Source organism: Hakea prostrata, chromosome 5 (assembly GCF_041222555.1).
Source record: "Hakea prostrata isolate BN-2017 chromosome 5, UWA_Hpros_2, whole genome shotgun sequence".
NCBI lineage: Eukaryota > Viridiplantae > Streptophyta > Magnoliopsida > Proteales > Proteaceae > Hakea > Hakea prostrata.
Window position 1 is genome coordinate 40540285 of NC_142604.1, and position 19502 is coordinate 40559786.

Consider the following 19502-nt stretch of genomic DNA (forward strand, 5'->3'; position numbering starts at 1 on the left):
GAGTGTTAAGATAAACATGATTTACCACTTCAGTGTTAACCACATTATGTGGGATCCACCCTAAATTGGATTAGATTTTATTTTATTATATTCTATTAGGATAATGTTTTCTATTTTTGTAGCTTGACCAGCAGCAATACTTAAGGAGATTTATTTCCTTTCCTCATTATTACTTGGATAAAAAGAAAGTCTAATTTAGGATAGTAATATTTGGAGATTTTTGAAGATTTTGTAACTAGATTTAGGGAAATTTGAAGAACTCTCTAATTTGAAATTTTTTCAGTAATAAATAAACTGCTGAGGGAGAGAGTTATAGCTTGCACAACCCTCCATTCCTACCTTCTTCTCCATCTCTTCTTCTTCTCCACTTCTTCTCTCTTCCTTCAACTCTTTATTATTTTTAGTTATTTTAATTTTAGTTATGATACAGTCACTATGCAGCCCCTTCCCCCTTTCTTCTTAACAAACGACTGGGAGCTCCAGCTCAGCCCCTTCCCCCTTTCTTCAGTTATTTTAAGCATAGTAATAATCGATGTTACAGGTGATGGGTTCAGTCGCTTCACATATATTTAGGAAATGCAAGAAGGATTGGCCTTTCAAATACTTGGACAATAGAGGAGTGGAGAAAGAAATACATATTGATTTAAAGGAAGATTGAGCTAGATCAAATTGGTCGTGTGGAGACTATTAGTATAGAATTTTCTCTGTTGAAGCTCTAGCAAGGGTTTAATTGAAAAACTCACAAAGGGATTTCATATGTCCCGAGAAGACATATAAATGATTAAATGTAGGTGATGCAAGTAAACAAAATGACGGTGTTGCAGTCATTTCCTTTGACTCGCCCAAACCTGTTGGGAAAGCCTAGACCAGGATGAACTAGAGTAGGTCTCAATAAATTTTGAGATTCACTAGTAATTGTTTCATTGGAAGTAGGATTACGTATGACATTAGTTCTTCCCCATGTTCAGGTTCACAAGCGCCCCTCATAGGAGTTCGGATCATCTCCCTGTCGCGGTGCACTCTGTGCTCCTTATAACCACACACTATGGTGTGGCCCACAGGTGAAAAACAATAAAACTATTTGAAGAAAAAAAATCTCACCATGTTCACCTGTGGGCCCCATCATAGTGTGTGATTGTAAAGCCGTCGAGAAGCACAGAGTGCACTCCGACTGGGAGATGATCCGGACTCCCCTCATAGGTTCCAGTCACCCTAAGCTAGGTTTATCTTTTCAAGAAATTCAAGTGAACTAGGAACACTAGCAAATAGCTAATGAACATCTTTAGGAGTGTCAAGGACTCAACCAACTACGAGTCATATAATATTGAGCTCACTTGAATGATTGGATGCTTCTTTTGGCAAATTGATCCTCAGTCATTGCATAGTGGGGGAAGAACAAGATATGAACCAATGATGGAAGGACCAAGTGGCTTCAGTTATCATCAAAGGACCACCTATGGAAGAACTAGCACTGGTTGATCTTTCAATCAAACCAAATCCAATTGATGCAATCGCACTTCCATGGACCTGCTCAAACCCATTTGAAGCATAGACCAGGATTCAAATCATGTCCAAATTTAGTTTTGATTCAGTAGGATCAAGGTTTTCAGTATTGGTAGCTGTTGATATGATACCTGATACAATTTCAAACAAAAATTTGCACTGACTGATACATGGCACTGGACTGATATAGTCTGATATGGTCTGATACACTCAAGATAGACTTGAAACGCCTACTTTACTGGCAAATGGAAATCGTGAATGAGATACCATTTTTTTTCTTCTTTCATATGAACTTGAATAAATCATCTAACATAGAAAAACAACTCTAATCTTCAACATTTCAACAAGTTTTCATTACTTTAGGTGTTCAAATCATGGATCAATATAAAAGTGGTAAAGTTATAACTCCTTCATTGTTTCTTGGGTGCCCAATTTTCTTTCTCCTTTTATTCTTCTTCTCTACCTCCTCCTTCCAAAAAAATTTTGGGGGGTTGGGGGTGGGGAGGGTCTCTTCCTCTTCTTCTTCCTTTCTTTCTTTCTTTCTTTCTTTTTTTCTTTTTTTTTTTTTTTTTTTTGGGGGGGGGGGGGGTTGTGGTTGAAAAAGGGAGGGGGTGATTGCTTTATGTGTCACTAGAATAGGTATACAACTCAAATCCTTGCATCAAACTTTCATAAATTCACATATTGCATGAAAATGTGTCTAATGATTTAAAACTGACTTATATTTATTATGAGAAAAATCCCTTTTTTTGGCCATTTACTTGTATCATTTTCATCTGTGTCATCAGCATATCTTGAGTCTCTCAAATACAATACGAAATTATAGAAATCTTAAAATTACCAGTTTAGTATGACACCTGATATTGAGATGTAAATCCTTGAATAGGATATTAAAGGTTTAATTAGTTTTTGAGATTATCTTGTAATATGGAAAGTAGAATAATTTAGGAGACTGGTCTCTAGGTTTGAGATAATTGCCCAATTTACTTCACTTCCTATTCTAGAATACACATAGAAGACCTTTTTTTGTTATACATATGAGTGTAATACATGGAAATTATTAAATGAATCAGAATGGAATAATTACTGAGTTTTGGTTTTGAGTGCATGTGTTGGCTTCTGCAGCTTGGTTGTCATCCTCTCCCCCTCTTGGGCCTCATCCCTGCATTCGAAACCATACATTGGAGGATTTTTCCTCAGCCCTCTTCCTTCTTCCTTCTTCCCTTCTTCTATTTTCTAGTACTAGATTGATCCACTGTTCTGACAAAAGGTCAAACCCAATCGATGATGGACAAGATATGAAAGGTGCACCCAGTGCATGAGGCTCCTGCCATTGTGGGGTCATCCTAATGCATGCAGCCTTCACCTGTTCTTCGATGATGGAGAGATATGCCAAAAATTTATCCACATTTTGATGGTTCCATCAAAAGATATGGCAGCAAATTTCAAATTAGGCCAAACAAGCCAATGGAATGTAACTAAGTTTGAATCAAGTGGCTTTATCTGGAGCATATTTGAAGATTCTAAGGGATGCAAACTAGAATATGAAGAAGTAACCAAAGTAGAATGTCTGGTAATATGGAAGACAAAAGCCAATGGAATGGGGTGGAAGTGTGACTTACATGAATAGTATGGAACTGAGATGATATACTCTTCTCAATCCAGCATGTTTGACTGATGCAGATAGTCAGATCTGCAGTTACAGCAGAGACCAAAGCCACAAAATAGCAGCAGCACTATGCAGCAGCAGTCTTGTGTTGGAAGAGTCCAGTGAATGGATGCAGTCTTAGGGTGATGTGAATCCAAGGCTTGAAGTACTTAACAATAACAGCAGCAGCGGAATTTGATTGCCAGTGAAGGAAATAATGAAGAAGATAACTGGATCTAACAAGATTCGGCTATATCAACCCTAAGGGTTTTGGTTCCTACCAGTCAGGCCTATCAGCCCTTCATTATCACTTATTTTGACAAGAAGAATAGTCAAAATGCCACAGCAATTTCATTCTCCACTAGTATCGTTGGGAGAGCATTACATATTTATGGGTTTTATGCTTACCTTACAGGTAACAGTATTATAAACTTGCAAGAAAAGGAAACAATCTACAAATAGAAACTAGAAACCTAGAACTAGTGATAACAAAATTATAAGCTAATCAAGCTTTATATTCCTGCCTTCTAAAAGAAAACAAGGCATTAGAATATTACACTAAATAAATTCCTAAATCCCCAGCAATATATGCAATTGACCCTTCTTAAAAATTCTTCACATGATCTGGTCTTCAGTCCCACAAGATCTTCTAGTCTAACATTGTTCATATGAACAGTAACGTGAACAGTGTTTCAGCCTTTTCTTCTTCATGTTTCGTCATACATCATGTACAATACCAACCAAGGGTACAAAACCATATAGTTGAGTGGTTCTTTCACTAATCCAAATGCTCCATTGTGTTTAGGATGCTTAATTAGGCTCTCTCCCAGCCAAAAATATGGACCTTTGATGAACAAAACAATCAAACAAGACCTGCAGGATTTGGCCAAGTTTTGGGGGAAATCAAAATTATTTTGAATTCTTGAAATAGATTCACACAAAATGTGTGATCAATCCGGATTGGAAACTAAAGCTGAAAGAACTCTGTATCAGATACAAAAGTGAGAATGATATGTTGCTTGCTGAATAAATATATGCAACACGTTACTCAAGCATCAGATGAATTGTTCTGATTTTAGTATACCTTTTGGGTTCTGGTTGGTCAGTACTCATGACTGCATGCAGAAAGATCAATGAGACTCTTTTATCTGGCTTTGATAAAAGGTACAATAGGCAATCAACAAATGCAAGTGAGAAGGAAAATTCCGGCCAAACCGCCAAAGCCATCTTCAATCAGCTGGTACATTGCTCTTGTTCATGCATGGATAAAGTTGGCAATGTGGTCATAGCTTCACCATCAAGCACAAGAAGATTCTCATTTTTAAAGCATTTTGTAGAGAATTTTACTCTGCACAATTGAAACCACAGACTTTTACGAGTGAGCTCAAATAGAATCAACAGCAAAACTGGAGGAAGATAAAGCTTATGAAATCATGGTAGGCCAGGGCACAAACATGCATCGCTCCTGCTGTTGTCTTAAATTAACTGCCTGAACCTTAGCCACCACCTCATCTCCAAAGTAGACTGGCAACTTAAAGTGCAAACTTTGTGAGACGTATACAGCTCCAGGCTACGCAAAAAACAAATAGCCCAGGCTGAATTACCAGATCTTAATGAATAAGAAGAAGGTGAAAGACAAAAATAAAATTTGAATACGCTCAACGAAGAAGAATTTAAGCATGGATTGCGAATTACATCAAGAAATACTATAATGAAAAAGAATGTTGTGCTCATCATTTCCTGCTTGGCACAGTGAGATCACCAGAGGCAAGTTTGTTGGAAGATATGGATGTCAGGACAGAAAATAAGTCTGCTCAGATTTGCACTACTGAAAGTCCATAGATGGTTTAGGATACCTTTACCTCTAGTCTGGGCATGAGCCATCAAACAAATATCTGCAACCCATCTTGTCAGGTAAATCCAAATCTAAGTATTTTATAATCCTCTCCTAAACTGGGTGGCATTTCACATGGAAATGAGGATTTTCTCCCATACCCAAAATTCCAAGAATGCTGTCCTGGTTAAAATTGTTAATATATTGTGGACCCACAGAATTATATTGAAATTGTTCTTTGGTGGGGCCTTTTTGTACTGGTTTTATAAGCTAAGGGATATTTAAAATATATGATATGAATCAATTACATTCCCTAGCAGTTAGATTTATTATTATATTTGAACCCTTAAATCTCAATGTGATTTGTAAACAAGCATGGGCATCAAAAATATAAAAGATTAAAGGGAAATTTACATATACCTTCTGAGGCACAAGGAAATTTACATATACCTCCTGAGGCATGATGTAATTCCATAGTCACCTATCAAATTTTTAAAATTATACATACCACCCCTGTTTTCCCAAATAATTGGCATTTAAGTCCAAGCAATTAGAATTATAACTTTTTTGACCAAAATGCCCTTCGATGCTATGATAAATTATTTTATTCAAAGTAGTTGTTTTTTATTTATTTAAAATTGATGGCTAGGTCAAGGAGAGGGAGAGGGAAGGCATGCAGGACAAAACCAAGATTCAAACTTGAAGAGGACAGGCTTATTTTTAAGGAAAAACTAATTGTTAAACTATATTTAACAAAATAAGTTTATCGTACCAATTATCATTAAGGGCATTTTGGTCTACAAAATTATAACTCTAACAGCTTGGGTTTAAATCATGGACTAAATTTCGACTGAAATGCCTGCATTTTTGCAAATTGAAATGAAAAAATTTTGCATATTTCGACCATTTCGCAGGTTTCAACCAAAATTTCATAAGTTTAGACATCCAACTTGTTTTTCCTAGGTTTTTCTTGATTTTCACCTAATTTCCACGACTCCTTTGCCTTCAAACATCTCTTTTGCTCATATTTTGCTTCCAAATACCTCTTAAACCACAACAGCTACAAAGGAAGCTCCGGCAGCAATAGAATGTAAAGCATGAACCAAGGAACGATTTTTCGTTGGTTTCGCCCGGTTCACTACCCAGCGAAAGGGCGAAATATCTCCGAAATCTCGGCGATATTTCGCCCAAGTTGCCATTCAAATTTCAAAGTTTAAAAAATAAAAACCATTAAGTGTCAACATCAATCGGTGTCAGTTCTTCCATTACTATTTATAAATTAATATAAGATTTGAAAATATCTTGCAAAAGCAGCAAAACATCACACTCAGTCAGTATTCACCTATATCTTTATAAAATATATATTTTGTTTTAATAATCCCATGGTTCTCCTTGAACCACGTGTGGCTGAATTGCAAATATCAAAAAGAGTTAAAACTTCATCTTCTCAGTTCTCACTTCATTCTTCATCATCGTCGGTGATTTCTTGCAGGTGATTTCTTGCAAGTGCAGCGGTCGGTTTTTCGCCAACTCGCCGGAGCAGGACAAAGTGCTAATCACCGGAGCAGTTCTTCCATTCTCTCTTCTGTTTCTTTCTCTCTTTCTTTCTTTCTTTCTTTCTTTCTTTCTTCTTCTTCTCCTTCAACCCGGCTATTTTCGTTAGATTCGCCGGGCGATATTTAAACAATATCGTTTCACCCCCTGGTGCCAAGGGGCGAAATCACCAAATTTTGGCGAATTTCGCCGAAATATTAGCCAAAAAAAGTTCCTTGGCATGAACCATACCTAAGGCTGCGTTTGTTTGCTGGAATAAAGGTGGGACGGAAAAAAAGGGGTGGGAAAATTCTTGAAAAAAACAAAAATTTTCTACTTTTCCTAAAAGTGTATATTGTTTGGTTGCTTGGGGAGGGAAAGTGAGAAACAAGCTTCCTTGAATCAAGGAAACTTGTCTGGTGATGTGGCAGCCCAACTTTCCCACCCCAAGGCTTTTTAAAACCCCACAAATTTGGTGGGATTTTGTGGAAAAGTTTGGAAAAATAAAAAGTGGGACCCACTGCTATCACTTTTTCACAAAACCCTTTCATTTCCTTCTCCCTCACCCCATTACACATGGGGCCCACATTTTTTTTTCCACCCCTTTTTTCCCACCCCACCTTTGCAAACAAACGCAGCTTAATAGTTCCAAACTTCCCTTTTTTTATTTTTGTTTTGTTTATGCCTTAAATTATCTTATTTGCCTTGAAATTAAAATATGTTTAATCTAGGACTATAATCTATGATTGTATGTTGTCAAACTTATTTTTTATTATTTGCTACCTTTGTTTATTTTCTGATTTTAATAATTATTTTTTAAATTATGTATTTTGAAAACATTTCAAAATACATATATACATATGATATATGGGCTTCAACTTAATATATGTGAGACACCATCACTTGATCTAGTTGATCATTTTATTTTGTTGACTTATTGTATATGTAACCATTCTATCAAACAATTCATTTATGCTGATGATTCTATGCCTGTCCACAATACATTTTGTACTTGTCAAAACTAGTCATTTGTTAGTATGCTTGAATGATAAATTTTCAGTGGTTTTTTTGGCAAAATACTAGTTTCATTATGTTTATTATGCTTTAAATAGGTAGGAGGATGCACGAAATTAGATGAAATGGAGGTCATACAAGACCCGAAACCTGGGGTCGAAATTTCAAAAATCTTGCATTTTCCCTGGGTTGAAACTTCAGTTTCGAACGAAATTTGTTCCTTGGTTAAATGCCAAGTATTTTGGAAAACATGGGTGGTATGAGTAATTTAAAAGTCCAATACGTGAAGCTCTCAAGGGAGCTACATGTAAATGTCCCAAAAGATTAAAACCATAGCTAACATGGGTTGGAAACTTTGAGAACCAACGAAATTGAGTAGCACTTTCCAAGTAGAATATCATCCAAATAACAACTCAGGGAAAACAAAATGGCCTGGGGGACAGGGACGCCATATCCAGAAATGAATAAGGGGCAGTTAATTTGCTTAAACTGGCCGCAATATAAGCCACAGTAATGGGTAATATTTTACTACATAAACACAGAAGAAACCCTACTTTTTCTATACACCAGGTGAAAGAAAGAGTATGTGATCACCAAATTCAAATACTCAGTAAATTTCATATCCCAACAATCTGCACTGATTTAAAGTAAATAATATAGTTTATAACTAGATAAAATTTACACACATTAAAAATTTAAAACACAAGAAAGAAAGGTATTGTATAAAACTTAAAATAAAAGAGAATAAAGCAGTAAAGATGGAGAGGAATATTAGGGGATGAGTGACAGGGAGGTTGGCAAGGATTAGCTGTAATCTCCTCTAAGAGGAATCATCTTCAGTAACAAATAAGGGCCTGTTAAAATTGCTACTTCATAAAACCCACAGAGTAAGACACTGAATCTAAAATTCTAAAGTTTCTAGCCTAGGAAACAATCGATGCACACAAAAGCAGAAAGAGAGAAATAGCTCCACTGCTGTTGGTTCACTACAGCTTATGACAATGGACACTCACCACAAGTGCTATCAAGTCACAGTCTAACACTTGTAAAGAGACAGATAAACAAAGAGGTCAATAAAACACCAGTTAAGATGAATTATTATTTGTAAGGAGGGGTATATAAACAAGGATGTCAATGAAACACGAATTAAGAATAATTATTACAAGTAAGCAGGGTATTTCTGGTACTCTATATTTCAGGTTAGGATATTTATTTAATCATCATATATCTCTTGTACACAAATATATAAATACTTCTGAGGGGGTGTACCGTATGCTGTCTGAATATTCATGGTGCAGAGTCTCTAATCTAGTAATTGCAAATCTCTCCTATTTTAAGCAGACACCACCAAATGCCCTCAAAATACATTCACCAGTACATGTAGGTTTTAAAATGCTAGTGCCTTTAATGTAAATACAAACTCTCTACCTAAGCTCCATTATTGAATCATTAAATCCAATCAAATTTTGTATTCTCAATCCTTGGATCTGCATCCTGATTGACAGCCTGTCTGAGTCAGATTGAGACTCTGATCAGGATTCTGATCTTGGATGTCATACCAAATGCCCACTTGATAAAATCTGTTACATAGGATCAACCATACCTAATTTTATACTCCTAACTTCAATTTGACAAAGAAAAAGGAACTTTACCATAACAAAGTCTCTGAGGGAGGGAACATAGTGCCAGTAGGAACAATCTTATATTATATGATGGCCTCAGGCTCTCAACAGTTTTAAAAAGGCAGATTGGTTACAGTTGAGAACTTACAAGAGTTATTAACAAAGTCCAATGCTCAGCATGAGAAACCCCCCCACCCCCAAAATATGATTCAAATCTCCCATTCTGCAGACGAAAAGTAGGATGATGCAGGTGGTTAGGATGCATACAAGGACAGTAGGGAAAAAAATTCTTAACAAGGCTTGGACATTATCCACAATGATGGATCATTTATTAAAATTATGCAAAGATAATGGTCTCCTTCATTAAAAAAGGCCTCAGACAGTGAACAAGCCTCCCGCAATGGGCAGGGTCTAGGGAAGGTAAAAAATGTACATGGCTTTACCCCTTTCTAGGAGGCTTTTTACACAACTTGAACCCATGAACTAGCATTCAGAAAACTGAGCACTTGACCAACGAGCTAAGCGTAACTTTCCATGGCCTCCTTCATTACTTGGGTCTACTACTCATAGATCACAGTTGATCCCTCCTTATTCTATGTCGGTCCAAGAACCATTTACCACAATAGGGAGTGGGAAGTGTACGCTTGGCTGGGCAGTTATCCACTGAGGAAACAATGGAAGCTGTAGGATTTCTAGATGTATCCAACTTTTTTGTAAGTAGCAGATATATTTGCTTCTAAGTAAAAGAGGCATTCATACTGAAGCTCTTAATATCGAATACCAGGCTAAACTATTTTGGTCCATCAAGAGATTTTCACGCACAAAATACTGAACCCTTCCTCTCTTTTCTTCATTGCGAAACGCCTTGGGACTTTTCCCACTGGTGACTTACCCCATATCATTTTATTCAAGAATAGCATGACTGTATTTGGCAACTTATCATTAAGTATGAACAACTATAAGATGTCATTAAAAGAAAAGGCGGGTTTGGGGCTGTAACTTGTATGAATTGCACCAAGCTATAAGAAGTTCCAAGAAGAAGAAAGTTGAGCACAGCAGGTTCTCAATTCTATGACACAGACGGCTTGTATTAACTTCGTCTGACACTGTTCAAGGGATCAAACATACCCAAGTCAACTAGTAAGTAGTAACAATTCTGCATGTGGGAACATCTAACCTACTGCACCCCTCAATGGCCAGTCTGCAGCTAACATTACTAATTGACTGTTTTGAAGTAGGGATGCCTGGGAACTACAAGATAGTTAAGTTAAAGGACTCATGAAATTAACATGATCTGGATAGATTGATGTAAACCAGGTCTAGGGCTAGGGGTATTTTAATCACTTCCCTAGACTTAGGGTTTACCCAGGAAATTCTAGCAATTAAAGGTAAAAATATTATGGATTCCCTAGGTTAGGTAGAAAAGAAACTAAATAATTTTGGATGGTTGAAAGGATGGCTATGGGACAATCCAAAATTATGTGGGAAGGGTTTTGGAGAAAAGGGAAAAGTTAGGGTTTGGTCAAAACCCAAGATGGGATACTTTACGAGGTAGTAGGGTAGCCAAAATAACATTAGGGAAACTAAGAAAGGTAAAGAAAATCTGCAGTTGGGGCATCGCGGGGTTAAGGGATAATTCTTGGGAAAAGGAAAAGGAAGGGAAAGAAAATGAAACCAACAGTTGGGTGTGGGGAAAATTATAGGGTTTTAACAAACCCAATTGAATGAAGATGCAATGGTTAGGAATTGGATCTTAAAGGGAAAGATCCTTTCTTGCGATCTCTTTTCTTTCTTCCTTCCTTCTTTTTCTTTTCTTTCTTCTTACTTTTTTGCTGTGTTTCTTTCGTTTTTCTGCCACAAGAAAGAGAGACCAAGAGGGTTGGGAGGGAAAGGGAAGGGGTCTTTGGGCAGGGACAGCAGTGGGGAGGGGCTCAACAGGGTTGAGGGAGTTAGGGAAGAGGCTGGGGAAGTCATCAGGGCTTGGGGGAATGGGGGGGCACCTGATCAGGTGCAACAGCAGGGGCAGGGGTGGGGGATGGCTGTGCAGAAACAGGGGAGGGCTGGGGTGTCTTGCGTGATAGGGTAGAGGGGTGGGGAATGGCTTCTTTACTTGGATGCTAGTTTGCATGAATGCTTTCAATACGAACTGAAATATGTTGGATTGTTGAAGAAGATGAAGTTGCTTGAAGATTGAAGAACTTCCCAAAACCCGCCACGGCCCCCTCAAAGTAGGAATCCTAGTACTTAATAACTTTATTCAATAATCCAGACTGCCAATTACAAAGCAAGAAGAGGCTATTTATAGCCTAAGATAAAAGACATTGGCTCAACTAGGAACTCCTTATTAGATAAGGATCCAATTACATCTTGGACTGGACTCTTAATAATAAAGCAACTTCTAACAGATAAGATAAGGAGTCTTATCTCAACCAACTAAGTTCCACTCAATTAGGACTCTTTCAAAACAACTTTAACTCAAGAAAAGTCTACAAACATAACCAAACTCAGCTCAAACTGCAAAATAGGACTTGCCTAAAATTCTGAAAATTTTTCTAGAATGAATTCCAAAATAAAAATAAGAGCTAAATTGCCCAAAATACCCCTCAAAAGGGGTTCAGCCAGCTTAGGGCGGTTTCTTGGAGCCATCCTGGGGGGCCCACTTGAGCTTTCCACTAGGGAGTCCTTGTGTTCACATCAATACTCGCTTCTTGAAAACATTCATCTCCTGATGAATGTGCTGCTCTAGCACTTTTGGCTCAATACTTCGAAAATCCTTAGTGTGGACTCGCCCTTGCATTTTGCAATGGGGAGGAAGTAGCAGGTACAAAGCCGCCAACACTGCTCCTAGACAAAACTCTCAAAGGATGATGGATTAATGGATGAGGTCTTCAAGTCTAGAAGCCTCTTTTCAACGAACCAGAAGCTCATAAGAAAGTGGTTGGTGAAGCTCTTGGAATCATTCTCTATCACCACTCTATTTATAGCATGGCTAGGGCTTGGATAACTCTTGTAGCATCCCCCCCTGGATGAAGTGTGAGACCCAGGGGAGGGCCTATCTCGCAAGGAGTTGGGGATGGTCTAGCCCTCATGTATGGGAGCAGCATCTTCTCCATGGTGCTAGGAACATAAGGGGTCCTCAATGTTGGAGGTACTTCTTTATCTCTGATTGGTGCTGTTGGGTAGTCATGTGTATACACTCTGTGAGGGCATCTTTGTCAATCAACATGTGTTGGACTTCAAGGACTTGAATCTCCTTATGGTCCTTCACTGCCCTAACTTTAGGGTCACCATCAAATCCTTCAAGTGTGGCTGGAGTTGTCATAAACAGCAGCTGTGTCTCTTGTGTCAAGCCACTAGGATCATGGCACTGGGCCAAAAGTGCTAGCTTACTAATGGAGTCGTTTAGGCCTGCCTCTAGTGGTGGCCATGGTGTCTCTTTGTCAGGATTTAGTAGGTGCATGTTGGGACGGCTACTCCCCTTCTTTAAGGAGACTCCCTGGCTAAGTGCTTTCCACTCCAAAATCAATTTTATCAATCTTCTCTGGCACATCTTTTGGAGGAAGCTTCTGACTAGGTGGGAAGGATCTTCTATCTGATTCGGCATGTCCTGTGCAATCACTTAGGGTGCTACCCTCTACTTAGGGTGATGCCCTCTATCTATAGAACCTCTTGGGTTGGTTTTTCTGGCTTTAGCTCATCCTGGACTGGAAGGGGCTTGACTTTAGGCTGATCTTCAGTTTGAACCGCAGGGCTAAGACTATGTTAATGTGCTTGGCTAGCTCATATCTTCTTGACTTCTACAGGTAGGTTTAGTGGTACTAGAACAATTATGTTACCATTATGGACAAACTTAAAGACATTCTCTCTCCTCATAATGCTTACATCATTGTCATACAACCAAGGTCTCCCAAATACATCACACCAAATTTCATCAAAGTAAGCATGAAGACTGATAGGGACTAAACACCTCTGAGAAACTTCCATCCTATCCTCATTTAAGAGGGAGATACTATAGCGGTGGGATGCTCTTCTAATTTCAGATTGGCCCTTTTTACAAACACATCAGACACCAAGTTGACACTACTACCACTATCAATGAGTACCTTGCCTGTACAATATCTTCTTTCACCCTGGTGTAGAAAGAACAACTCCTCCTCCAAACTTCATCTTCACCTTCAGATTCAATAACAAGAATTTTAGAGAGGAAATTCGTCGTTAGTCCATACTTGAAGCAACCTTCAATAAGAAGGTTGTCTACTAACTCCTCCATGGTTCTAGCCATTAGGAATGCATCAATCAGATTGCTGGAAACTGCAGCTCTGATACCAATTGATGTAAACTAGGTCTAGGGCTAGGGGTAATTTAGTACTTTTCCTAGACATAAATTTCAGCAGTTAAAGGTAAAAATATTATGGATTACCTAGGGTACGTAGAAAAGAAACTAAATAATTTTGGATGGTTGAAAGGATGGCTCTGGGTCAATCCAAAATTATGTGGGAAGGGTTTTGAAGAAAAGGGAAAAGTTAGGGTTTAGTCAAAACCGAAGATGGGATAGTTTACTAGACAGTAGGGTAGCCAAAATAATATTAGGGAAGCTAGGAAAGGTAAAGAAACCTGCCGTTGAGATGTGGAGGGGTTAAGGGATAATTCTTGGGAAAAGGGAAAGAAAAGGAAACCAATGGTTGGGTGTGGGGAAGACTTTAGGGTTTTAACAAACCTCATTGAATGAAGATGAAATGGTTAGAAATTGGATCAGGAAGGGAAAGATCCTTTCTTGCGGTCTCTTTTCTTTCTTTCTTCTTTCTTTTCTCTTTCTTCTTTCCTATTCCGTTTTTCTTTTCTTTTTTCTAAGACAGAGAGAGAAAGAGAGTTGGGAGGGAAAGGGGAGGGGTTAACAGGGGTGAGGAGGGGCTCAACAGAGTCAAGGGGAGTTAGGGAAGGGGCTGGGGGGCTGCCAGTCAGGTGCAACAGCAGGGGCAGGGGTGGGGGACGGCTGCACAGAAACAGGGGAGGGCTGGGTGTCTTGCATGAGAGGGTAGAGTCAGGGGATGGGGTGGGAAATGGCTTCTTTACTTACTTGGATGCTGATTTGCATGAATGCTTTGAAGAAGACTTGAAATCTGCTGGATTGTTGAAGAAGATGAAGTTGCTAGAAGATTGAAGAACTTTTCAAAACCTGCCGAAGCCCCCTCAAAACAGGAACTCCAGTCCTTAATAACTTTATTCAATAATCCAAACTGCCAATTAAAAAGCAAAAAGTGGCAATTTATAGCCTAAGGGAAAAGACACTACTCAACTTGGAACTCCTTAAGGCACCATTTGTTTGTTGGATCTGAAGTGGGGTGGGAAAAAAGGGTTGCGAAAAAGTTTGAAAAAGTAAATTTTTCTATGAAATCCCAAAGTGTGGCTTATTTGGTTCACTGGGGTGGAAAAGTTGGCTAACAAGTTTCACTAAATAGGTGGAATTTTGTGGAAAATTGAGGAAAACAACAAAGTGGGACTCACATTTGAAACTTTTCCACAAAATCATTTCCGTTTCTGTTCCCCCACCCCCATTACATATAGGTCCCACATGTTTATTTTTCTCACCCTACCTTTGCAAACAAACTGTGACTAACAGATAAGGATCCAATTACATCTTGGACTCGACTCTAAATAAAAAAGCAACTTCTAACAGCTAAGATGAGGAATCTCATCTTATCTCAACTAAGTTCCACTCCCTTAGGACTCTTTAAAACAACTTTAACTCAAAATAAAAGTTTCCTAACCTAACCAACTCAACTCAAATTCGAAAACTAGACTTAACTAAAATTCTGAAAATTTCTAGAATTAATTCCAGAATAAAAATAAGGGCTAAATTTCTCAAAATACCCTTCAAAAGGGGTTCAGCCAGCTTAGGGTGGCTTCTTGGAGCCATCCTGGGGGCCCCACTTGAGCTTTTGGCCAGGGGGTCCTTGTGTTCATATCATAGATGCTCACAAATTTAGCTCAATGAAAAAGCTATCTGCTTGTTCATGGAGAGTTTGCATCCTGATTATAAGCCAAGTAACAAAAATAACTCCAAGGGTCACTCTGAATTAAGTTCCCCTTCTTAAGGCCAAACAGACCAAATAAGTAATACAGTTACTACTCAATCACAGATTGGCAGCTTCAAGTACTAAAAATGTATACCATCTGAAGAGTATTGGGATGTAAAGAAGTGAAACTATAGAGTTACAGTCGTACGTCGATTATCTGGGACCTTGGAATATACCCTTACTCATCTCCACCCAGTGCCATGAGGTTTCGGGGTTGAACCCCAAGTATTATTTCGTGGCAATTCCACTTTATCTCAGACAGAGCAACGTAGTTTTAATTCACCATCCTGGACAATATGCTGTAATTAAGTTATAATGAAGAAATGGTGGCAAACTCAATAGTTTATGTTTCGTTTGGGCAAATAAACAAACAGATAGAACCCACGCACAGATTAACAATTTCTGACTAAATTTTGACACCGTATAGATTTGAAGTTTTAGTTGTATAAAACACTTCCACCAGCGAAAAATCTTGTCTCACAGAATTCAAAGAATTGGAGAGCGTTAATTTACTTACAAAGTGAGAAGCGATGATCCGAGGGAAGAGAGAAGCAACAAGCATCCCATGAACAAGACGATCCTCGAATCCAGCATGTCGGGCACTTTCTGAATCAAAATGCAAAGGATTGAAGTCATGACTCAGCTTTGAATATTCAAGAACCTCAACATCAGAGAATCTCCTGGACTGCTCCAAAACGTCTCCGATTTTCAGAACACGAGATGTAGTGGTTGAAGAGATACTTGAAAGACACGAGGATGATAGAAATGGAATGGGTTTCCAAAGCAACCGTCTGAGAAGCATAGCGCCTCTCTCTCGATGCAGGTAGAACTGATTAACAAAGCAAGCAGCTACAGCTGAGAAGAGAAATGTTAGAATCGCAGAACGGTAACTAACACTTTCCGAAATTTTAAAAGCGACAACGCCAACTTGCCAAGGTTCCCAGTTGGCTCATGAAAAAGTTCAGGACAACATTTGTCGCATGACCGTACCTTTTTTTTTTTCTTTTTTATTTGCGGCAGCTGCTGCCGACGGCTCAGATCTTGCCACATTAATCAATTTTGATCGAATGGTTAAAAATCAATAGACAGGATTTATTTGTAAATATTTATTTTTTATTTTTACATTTTACAGGTTTAGAGATTATTAATTTACAAAATGAATCCCTCAACAGAGAAAACTCCATCCATCGGTGACTTCTCCTGTGAGCTTGAAAAATCCATCGGTGAACAATCCAGACATCATTCCTGCGAACATTACCATCAAGAATATGATTACTATGTGAACAAAGAAACCCATCTTGCAACATCGATACTCTACCGCCTTGGATAGCTGCTGCAACTTTCCAATTTCCAGCAGGATTTGACCAGAGAACATGTTACCATCTTGAAGGAGTTTCTGAACGCCATAGAAGGAGGCAGAGATCCCGTGAGCTTGTTGTTGGAAGGCTGATTTGCCCTAGATTCACAGCAACAGAGTTGCTCTCTGGAAAACACCCTTCAAGATAGTTATCTTGAAACTCAACTTGAACAAGTTGAGGCAAGCTGAAGAGCCCCTTCGGAATGGTTCCATTGAGAAAGTTCTCACCCATTCGAATCCGACTAAGCGATTCGCATCTCCCCAGCGATTTCGGAATCGGACCAAACAGAAAGTTCCCCATTGCGATCAGCGTTTCAAGGCGATTTCCAGAACAGAGATCCAGTGGAGATTTCCAGTGAGCTTGTTCGATGAAAAATCGAGAAGCTAAAGCTTACCATTCTTTCCAAGTCCAGCAGGAATACTACCAGTGAAATTGTTCTCCAAGCTGCAACACTTCCAACTTCGACAAATCCCATAAAAGCAAAACATGGATTTTGATTTCCATTTCGTCTCGGTTTTGAAAATATGAACACTGAAATATGCACAAATTAAACTTCCACTCAACAGAGACACCATTAAAGAAAAAGTCAGTCCATTAAGCAACTGAAACAAATCGAAGCAAGTTTCTGTGTAAATTCTCAGGATCTAAAAGATGGGCTCTAGCGAGCCTTTCCTGTTCTTATAAGGGTTTCTGTTTTATGGTGGGGTTAGATAACATGGGAGGGGTATATTCACTACTTCGTTCAACCAAAACCTCTGCCGGCGATGGCTCCATCTGGATCTCTCATGGTGATCAGATCTCTGCCTGCGATTGGAACCTTGCTCATTCGTGTTCCCAAATCGTCAGTGGTGTGTGAAGGAGGGTTTTGGGTATCGGGTAAATGAGGTAGTTGAACTTGTAAATTAATAAACTTAACCCCTTTCAATGTAAAAAGAAAAATCTATATTTACAGATAAACCCTTAGTATTTGAATCTCAACCACACAATCAGTCTTTGATGACGTGGAGAGATCAGGACCATCGGCAGCAGCAGGCAGCTGCTGCCGCAAATAAAAATCCGTGGAACTGTAGGCCTGTAGCCATAGATGCTTCGTTGTTTCGTCATCTTCCGATCAGTCGCAACGATGGGGGCCACTTACTCGGGTGGAGGAAAGGAAAGGTACAGGACGGAGGTTCAAATCCAAGCCTCCTTGAACCTACTATCTCTGTAGAACTGTTAGCTTTAGATGACACCTGGATATCACACATATCTACCACTAGTGAATTCTTTTCTAAATTGGCAGGTAAGGCATTGATAAAACAAAATTTTGCTACAATCCCTAGTGTTTTCAACTGCTGGTAGAAAATGTTCTGAAAACTCCCGCTACATCCCAAACTCAAATCTTTCTTTTGGGGTCTACTGAATGCAAGGCTATCAATTAGAGCTACATTATCTCACTGGACAAAAATGCACGATATTTGTGAACTGTGTAGAGATAAGACAAAAACTATTTGGCATATCTTCATCTTATGTGAATGGACCAAGAGAATTGGGCGACAGGACCTCTTGGATTGCGAACGGAACACCTAGCCCAAAGATAGATTTTGCTCTTCTGCAATGAGTTCCTAGTTGATTTCCAACTAAACAAGCATAAAAATCAGTGGTTCTTTTCCGCCTTTGTGACTACTTGTTTTTTTATATGGGAAAAGAGAAATAATGTAATAATGAGAAAACTTAAGCCCAACCCCCATAAGATAATAAAAAATATTAACAAATGGCTTCGGTAATGAACATCACACCCGTCATGGATAAACACTCAAATAATACCTTGCACAATCCACAATATGAGTATAAAATGCTAGATACTCTCTTATATTATTATGTACAGGGGTATATAACAAAGAACTAAAGGTAGCAGGATGGAGTATGGGACTTATGGAATATGGTATATTTGTTTTTACTAAAGCAGGGCAGTAGGAAAAAAGCAATTCGCTAGAAGCATTAATTAGGGCAATGAAGAAAGGCATAAAGAACACAAACGCAAATAGCATCAAAGAAGTGTGGGTCAATGATGTGAAGGCAAGTCCTCTCTTTGACATTCCACCCAAGTTGCTCTGGCCTATTGACCTAATATCTGATTTGGTAGATATTAAGTTTACATTGGTTAATGCCACATTTTGTAATTACAAGTCTCCAACACTCCTTAACTCTCTTAACAGTTTAGCTAGTAGTCTATTAGTAACAAACAAGGTAGTTTTAGCCTCATACAAACTGACAACATATGTATGATGCTTAATCAGTAATTTATTTGTTTCCTTTCTTTGATCAAAAAAAAAATGTTAGCTTTATATTAAGAAGCCGGGTACTAACATACTATTTGATATGGAGAAAATATAATCGAACCTGGTTCAACCCTCGACCCCGTTCGGGACGAAAGGAATCGACTCGCTTCTGAGCGTGCCCGGTCCAAAAGGTAGCTTGTTGAGGAAGAAAACTAACTCAGTCACAAGCATGCCCTAATCCGCTACGATCGGAATGGACTAATCGTCAAAGAGACGAGTAGCAGCATTTGCGGCTGATGCTTATCGCTATTGTATGGATAACTACCATATAACAATCGTATTATCAAAGGAGTCGTCTACTAGTCCAACCTAGTAGGGATCTATCACTCAACGGATCTATCCGTTAAGATCTGACGGCTATTCGAAGAAGGCTCAAATACATCCAACGAAGGAGATTCGAAGGTACACTCTATATAAGACATCACCTACTCACAAGGTAGAAGGACATATACAATCTGAATTGTATTCTCGTTATTCATTCCTTAGCTCTGTACTCAAGCAGAGCCGTTTGTAATTAAGTTCATCAACTGACTTAGCCTTCGGAGGTGGACTCCCGACCCCAACGGTCGAGCCACATCTGACGTTCATTTTT

General features: G+C 38.7%; 1 protein-coding gene across 2 annotated transcripts; it reads right to left on the reverse strand.

Moving 5' to 3' along the window:
* Window positions 1–2117: 2117 nt before the first annotated feature.
* LOC149015980 (hydroxyacyl-thioester dehydratase type-like protein) lies at window positions 2118–16231 on the reverse strand. Of its 2 annotated transcripts, XR_016173615.1 has the most exons (4): window positions 15749–16231; window positions 4606–4721; window positions 4236–4499; window positions 2118–4024 (listed from the first exon to the last, which is right to left on the reverse strand). XR_016173615.1 is itself a non-coding variant. In XM_089156980.1 (3 exons), the coding sequence occupies exons 1-3, from the start codon at window positions 16031–16033 to the stop codon at window positions 4385–4387; spliced, it is 516 nt and encodes a 171-aa protein (XP_089013106.1). In that variant the 5' UTR covers window positions 16034–16231; the 3' UTR covers window positions 4031–4384. The 2 variants fall into 2 exon arrangements, 1 of the variants encoding a protein (XP_089013106.1); XM_089156980.1 differs by lacking the exon at window positions 2118–4024 and having other exon boundaries at window positions 4031–4499.
* Between the last annotated feature and the right edge of the window lie 3271 nt (window positions 16232–19502).

What these genes read in the sequence shown, in the direction of transcription:
- LOC149015980 (XM_089156980.1), bottom strand. Translation starts at nt 16,033, where the DNA reads ATGCTTCTCAGACGGTTGCTTTGGAAACCCATTCCATTTCTATCATCC. An exon ending in GGATCATCGCTTCTCACTTT is followed by an intron (nt 4,722 to 15,748) that starts GTAAGTAAATTA and finishes TTTTTTGCGTAG; the next exon opens with CCTGGAGCTGTATACGTCTC. An exon ending in CAACAGCAGGAGCGATGCAT is followed by an intron (nt 4,500 to 4,605) that starts GTTTGTGCCCTG and finishes TCAATTGTGCAG; the next exon opens with AGTAAAATTCTCTACAAAAT.